This window comes from Alosa alosa, chromosome 9 (genome assembly GCF_017589495.1).
Source record: "Alosa alosa isolate M-15738 ecotype Scorff River chromosome 9, AALO_Geno_1.1, whole genome shotgun sequence".
NCBI lineage: Eukaryota > Metazoa > Chordata > Actinopteri > Clupeiformes > Clupeidae > Alosa > Alosa alosa.
In genome coordinates, this window is record NC_063197.1 from 20,195,282 (window position 1) to 20,202,087 (window position 6,806).

A 6,806-nucleotide genomic window follows, 5' to 3' on the forward strand; every position below is an offset into this window, starting at 1 on the left:
TACTTATATGTGAGGTTTTGACGATGTGTTAATAACCAGCAGCGATGTCATTGAAGGTTAAACATTTCCATTCTTAGAAGGCTTGTTGACTGTGTTTGCAGTCTGCTTGGAAAAAAACAAATCTCAGGTTGCTATTGGCTACCCATTCTGGGCGAGGGAGACGAGTAGGATATAATTAGCAGAGAACCAGTCCAAGATGCTGCGACACACGCACACGCACACACACACACACACACACAGTCTGTGAGGGTTAACAAAGGTGGACTTCTATCACTAAGTGTGCCTCTGGTGGTGAAGAACATTAATGTATTAATGTCAGGTGACAGCTGCCTTCTCCTTAATCAATACTAATACACCCAACCCCTAATCTCTACATAAAAAACACTATTTCCTTCAACCCCAACAAAAATCACTAAGTGACAACTGGACTGCTAAATACCTAATTGTCCATTTGACTTCCGGCGTGAAACTTTTTTATTTATCCCCCTTCCATTCAGATCAGATGCAGGAGAGGCAGTGTAAGCCCACTTGCCTCAGGGATAATGGCGGTGAAATCTAATCATGTGGTTTGATCCATCAGTGCCGCTCGCTGATTGATCGGATGATGAGACAGAGAGCAGAGCAACAACGCACAGCAAAGAAGAACGGCGCAGCAACAACCGGGAAGCTGCGCCTCTGACACCCGATAGCCCATGTCACCCTGTGCCCGGCTCCAAAAAAAGAACTGCGTGACAAAGAAGGGGGGGGCAGAAAAAAAAAGGTGAAGAAAAAAAAAAAAAGATAAATCAATCGGAGGGGAGAGTAAGGAGGAGGAGGAGGGCAGGGTTCACACTGAGGCACTGGCTTCCAGAATAATCTGACAGCGACTCAAACTGACACGGCTCTGACGGACTCTAAACCAACAGTCGAGGCTATAAATACGGAGGGGTCAGAGCAAGGGGGAGGGCATACGATACTGCACGTGTCCTTCGAGCATATTTACGCTCTCTTACTCAGGCTTTTTTGCCCATCACCGCCACTGAGGTCATCACCACATTGCTCCGAGTCATTCTTGGAAATGGTCTCGGATCGGTCTCACATCGGTGGGCAGTGTATCCCATCTGCTCTCTCTTCATCAGAAACATATTTATTCTTTGCCATCAGCTCGCCTTTCACCCAACAGACCGGATGAGTAATACGTGTTAAATCCATCAGCAATCTATGGAATTTATATACTTGTTTTTATTTCATATTTCTACCACATAGAGCAGTACTGTTGTTATGTGTTTTTCCTAATATTACAACACAAGGCTCATACAAATCCTAATATCCTTGACATAACAAATTTCAATGTCATTAGCCGGTTCATTTCTTGATGTTTCAGACATAATTTCCTGGGTGTTCCACCTTCATTTGGTCCATTTCGCAAGACCTTTTCGTCTTTCGATATTAATGGCTGTTCTGGGACCAGTTTGAGGGGGTTGGGAGTAACAGAGCGCTGTGGGCTGGGCTGCTGCTGGTGTCACTACTGTCAGGCCCGGAGATTTATGCCTGACCACCACTGCGTCTGATGCTGCTGCTGCGCTGTCCCTTCATGCAGAACTAGCACTGAGCCGTACCGGCACAGCCTGGCTTGCGCATCTATCTAGCCTACTACCCCCACGCCACACCGCACCGCACCAAACAATCCACAATACAGCCCTGAGCTGCTCTCTGACAGAGGGAGAGAGAGAGACAGAGAGAGAGACAGAGAGAGAGAGACAGAGAGAGAGTCACATGCAGGCAAACACACTATACAGATAAATAGAAAGGGCATTGTGCATCTGGAGTGAAAGACACAGACCATGCACCACAGGAGGACAGAGGAGGAGAGGGAGAGCTGGAGGTAGGATGGCACAGAAAGAGTGGGAGTGGGATAAAGGAAGAAAGAACGACAGACAAAGAGAAAGAGAGAGAGATGCAGAGGGTGGGTGGGAGAGAGAGAGAGAGGACACTGGCTGGCACAGTCATGCAGGGATGATTTCAGCTGGCACCTGATCTCCCATCCTTAAATAACAGTGCCGGGCCCAACACCCTCCACCAATCTGGCCCTGGCATTGTCTTCCCAAATCCCTCTGACTACCTCACAATTCACCAGAGCAGTGGCTATCTCCGCAATCACAGCACCTTCAGTGGATAGATGACTAACCTGGGAGAAAGGGGAGGGAAGGGAGGGGGGTTTGTCTCCCTCCCTCCCCAGGCCCAGTGGGAGCCTCTGCCCAGGGCAGAGAAGATTCTAGAACAGAGGAAAGTGTGCTCAGCTGACCTCAGTGGAAGAGAGGAAAAGGAGGATGGATGAAGAGGAGGCACAGAAGGAATGAGGAGGAGAACGAGGAAGAGAGAGATGGGGAGCAGTGACCTAGAGAACAGACTGACCCTTGGAACAGTCTGGGTCAGAGGAAAGACAGAACATAACACACTTACAGTAGAAAAGAAGAAAAAAAACCACACAAGACCCCCTGACAGCAGAGAGAGAGATTGTGACGGTGGAGGTTCGGGCTGTACCGTAACGGCGCGTTTGAAACATGATGAAATGGAGGGTGACAGCCGCGTACACATTATGCTGACAGCGAGGGCTTCGTGAACATAATATCCCATACACACTTCTGCCAGAGTGCACCGACTGTGGCTTGTTTGATTTGGTTCTTTTTGTTCTTTGTCGGGTTTTTTTCACCCCAAAATCCAACTCTCTCGCTTTCTCTCTCTCTCTCTCTCCCTCTGTCTGTCTCCTTCTCGACTCCCCACCTCTCTTTGATCTGAGCCTCCCACCTCAGCCTGGGTTCCTCTCCTCATGCCTGTCGCCTCTATTCTTTCAAGAAAAGCCATTTCCTCTCTCTCTCTCTCTCTTCCTTGCTGCTTCTCTCACTCTCACGCTCTCTCTTTCCCTCCATGAAATCAGCATCATGACTATCACATCATATAAAGTCACACACACACACACACACAGTCGCTGTCAGAAGCAATCACTCAATTGCGCTACCTTATTCACCATCATAGAACCATTTTTTCACCGTTCCATCTCCTGCCTCCTTCATCTCTCTCTCTTTCTCATCTCTTATCTATCTCCCACTCCTGCTAATGCACTCCCTCCTCAATCTCTTCCCACCATCACATTAGCTCTGCCCAACACCTTACCCCCACTACCTCTACAGTCACCCCGCCCAACCACAGCCCTGCTGCTGCTGCTGATCTCAAGACAGCTCCTGGCAACAGTCAGACCCAGTGTCAATGGAACAGCAACAGGACACACACACACACACACAGTAACAAAAGACACATACATAGATTTACGGAGCCTTTGTTTCTGACACAAACAAGACACACAGAACAACAACATACGTATGTGCACGCATGCACACGCGCACACACACACAGACAGACAGACAGACAGACAGCCAACTAAACAATAACTGTTAGAATAAATAGCAGGTAGCACTACTACTGTAGCAGCAGTTTGCAATGGCTCTAATCCAACAGAGGATAGATACTAAAATGGCTGAATACTTGCTTTGCAAGATCATCATTTTTTTCTTCTATCTACAAAACCATACCAACTTATCCTGCATGTTCGATCACAAAAACCTCAATGGGGTTTAGAAAGAACACGCAGAAGCAACAGGGCAAAGTCATCTGCACATAAAGAGATGGAGGGAGGGATGGATAAATGGAGAGAGACAGAGGAGACAGAAGAGGAACCTATCAAAGGTATGATAGGGAGGCAGCAGGTGCTTACTAACACATGCAGACAGTGGTACTGAGAGGAATAGAAATGTATAGAAATAGAGGCAGTTTGTCTACACTAGTTGTCTTTGTCTGCTTATAGGTCTGGCACGTCCTTTCACACCTGTCTCCCTCTGGCTGGAGGCTCCATCAGAGTAGAAGCTAATGTACTCACCTCGGTCACTCACACCACTGCAGAGGCCAGGCCTGCCTGCCTCTATCTCTCTCTCTCTCTCTCCCACATATCACTGCGTGCATGTCACCAAAATAATAGGTAGCCTAAATACCGGGTGAAACAATGAATGGCTAACATAAGACTTTAAATGAAATCTGTTTGACTGTATCCCTTTCAAAACACCAGGACGAAAGTCATGTGCCTTCATGGTCATCCAACTCTCACTCACAGGTGCTGGGCTACAATCAGCCTTCCAATCAAAATCTTTCAGAACAAACGGCATCCAACTCCGCTGACAGTCCAAGACGGTAATTTATATTGTCTAGTGTGCTGACAGACAAGTTGACGGTGTACATATTATAAATGATTATTGTTTAGAATAGCAACGAAGTGAGAATACTGTGAAATTACAAGACAATGAGAAAGATATGGAAACATAAAGAACATTTTAGCATCACACAGAATAGTAGCCTACACAAGTCAAAGGTTATGAAATAGGCAAAGGCACAAAAACCTAAACCGACGCAAAACATTTACCTTCTAACACTGGCAACTTATATAAAACTATTCCAGCTCTGACTAACACAACCATCTGAAGAATTTCGGGGATGTGTGTCAGGTCTCCCTGGCCAGTTCGTGGACAAAATATCCAATCAACTAATGTTAGCCTATCTCTCCACTTCCAAAAGCCAGGCATTCATCTTCACGTTATTATTTAACAGGAACAGGACCAAAGGGATAAATTATATTGATGAATGATACGAACTTATCTGCTCAGCATAGTCGTTCTATGGCAGTACAAGGCATTTCTTCCGCAACAGGACCGTCATTATCTTTGTGTAGAATCCTACCTTTTCCACGTTCTCCACGGTGAAGTCCACAGCATCCGGCGTCTGTGCTATCCTACCCGGTGTATCCATGGTCTTGTGTTGTAAGTGAACAGTTGCTGTCAATGACGGAACACAACGGCGTTGTAAACGCACTTTGCTGGAGATGTTCAGCACGTACTCCTTCTGACTAAAATCACTATAAATAACTAGGAATTCAGAGTTCGATAATTTAGGCTACAAATGAAAATATCTTCTTTGGGCGTGTAGACCGTTTTCCTAGCTGGCCAGCTAAAGAGAGGCAACGACGTGTCTTTGCTAGCTAGTCGGCTAGCATCTTCCTCTGTACCTCATTATTGACAACACATTTTGCGAGCTTTTCTTACAGTGGTATTGATGCAAACGTTTTCAAATGATCTACCGACGAAGACTGGCATTCAAATACATTGCCATGTGCTGCTATAGCGCCTGATATACATAATATTATGCTGTTTCAATGATAGTTAAGATTGCCGTCACAACCCGGCTAGAGCCTTTTGCCTCCCATCTGTCACTGCGTTGATAACCTGGTTGAGGCGCGACTACACCGCTAGTATGGTGTCCATTCGGTGCCTGATTCTAAACAACATCCAGCACATAGACTATGATCCAGCAGCTTTGAATATCAACTATCCAAGTAACTTCTCTACATGTACTGTTTTGAGCAGTTCTGACGCACATTTCATGCATTTGTGTAGATATTCTTGTTGTTAGTAATAGTAGGCCTACGGGTCTTTCGAACGGCTCAAATATTTGAATGATTTAGAATTTTAGAATTTAGAATTAAATGTATGATTTAGATATCAATTTGAAATATTCATATGTTTATCATTATTTTAATATTACATATTTACATAGCCGATAATACCACGACTTTTCAATTACTGGTCAATTAAAAAATATATATGAAATCAAATTAAAAGCAGGCAACTTCACGACATCCTCTGAGGGCCTTGCATCATGGGATATGAAGTTCTTACCTGGGGTACAGTAAGCGTTGTGTGACACCGCCACCTTGTGGCTCTTTGGAAAATTAATTGTGAGCCGGGTACCTCGTCACACTCTCCATCATTGAGGCTGATAAACATCACGAAAAAAGGAAGCAGTGGTACTGCCAATGATCCTATTTCCTAAGAAACAACTCGTATGATACGATACGATTCAGTCCAATTTGACAAGATTTGATTAAACAACAACACAATTTGACTCAACACTATGACACCATGAATAATCTGGGCTGATGCAATTCAATATGGCAGTCAGTCACACAGCAGATAGATTTTAAACCATATATATTAACTAAAAGTGCAATTACTACTTCTTACAGGCCTATTTGTTTCTCTGCCACTGCACCTCAAGCATCTCAGCCATGTCACCAAATCAGCCCAATCGAGAGAAAATATAATTTTAGCAGAAAATAATGTGTGGAGAAAATGAACTGCACGTGATGCATATAGGCCCTCTGATAATGAACAAATAAACATATAAATAAATTGGATTTTACCCATGTAAAAATAATAGAAGGGATGCATTATCCGTTCATCTCTATTGTATCTAGACATTTTTAATCGGTGGAATCACATAGCGAACTTTTTGCTGGTGCACCGATGTGAATCGATTAATCATAGCCTGCTTTGCTAGTCTACTTTTATTAGCTATTTTTGAACAGAAAACAGTCTGAATGCCTTTGTGCATCTGGTCTTTCCCTTTGATGATGTAAATTAGGTTATTTGATGGTAAAAAAACAGTCAGAGTTTGCGTTTAAACCTCTTAATAGGCGAACAATAATTAATTACACGTTTTACTATAAACTGTGTCAGTCCTGGTAAACAGATTTTTCATGTTCTGTACCCAATTGGCTTGGGGAATCTGTGAAACTGTTTTTTTATGAACCTGGTCTAAACTTCACAAGACAGTGATTGTCTTTTTATTGGATGTGTAGTGGTACAGTGCCTCTGTTGGGAGTTGGAAGGCGTGTCTGCCAGTGTGCCGCCTACCTCTCTGTCCCTGTTGAGAACATATTACGC

General features: G+C 44.3%; 1 protein-coding gene across 1 annotated transcript in view; it reads right to left on the reverse strand.

The window, feature by feature from the left end:
- ipo13b (importin 13b) overlaps positions 1-5,308 on the reverse strand; it is a 38,523-nt gene extending 33,215 nt beyond the window's left edge. Inside the window, 1 exon segment of the mRNA XM_048252103.1 lies at positions 4,765-5,308. Coding sequence (XP_048108060.1) covers positions 4,765-4,833 — 69 coding nt within the window. The 5' untranslated portion in view covers positions 4,834-5,308.
- Positions 5,309-6,806: the final 1,498 nt, after the last annotated feature.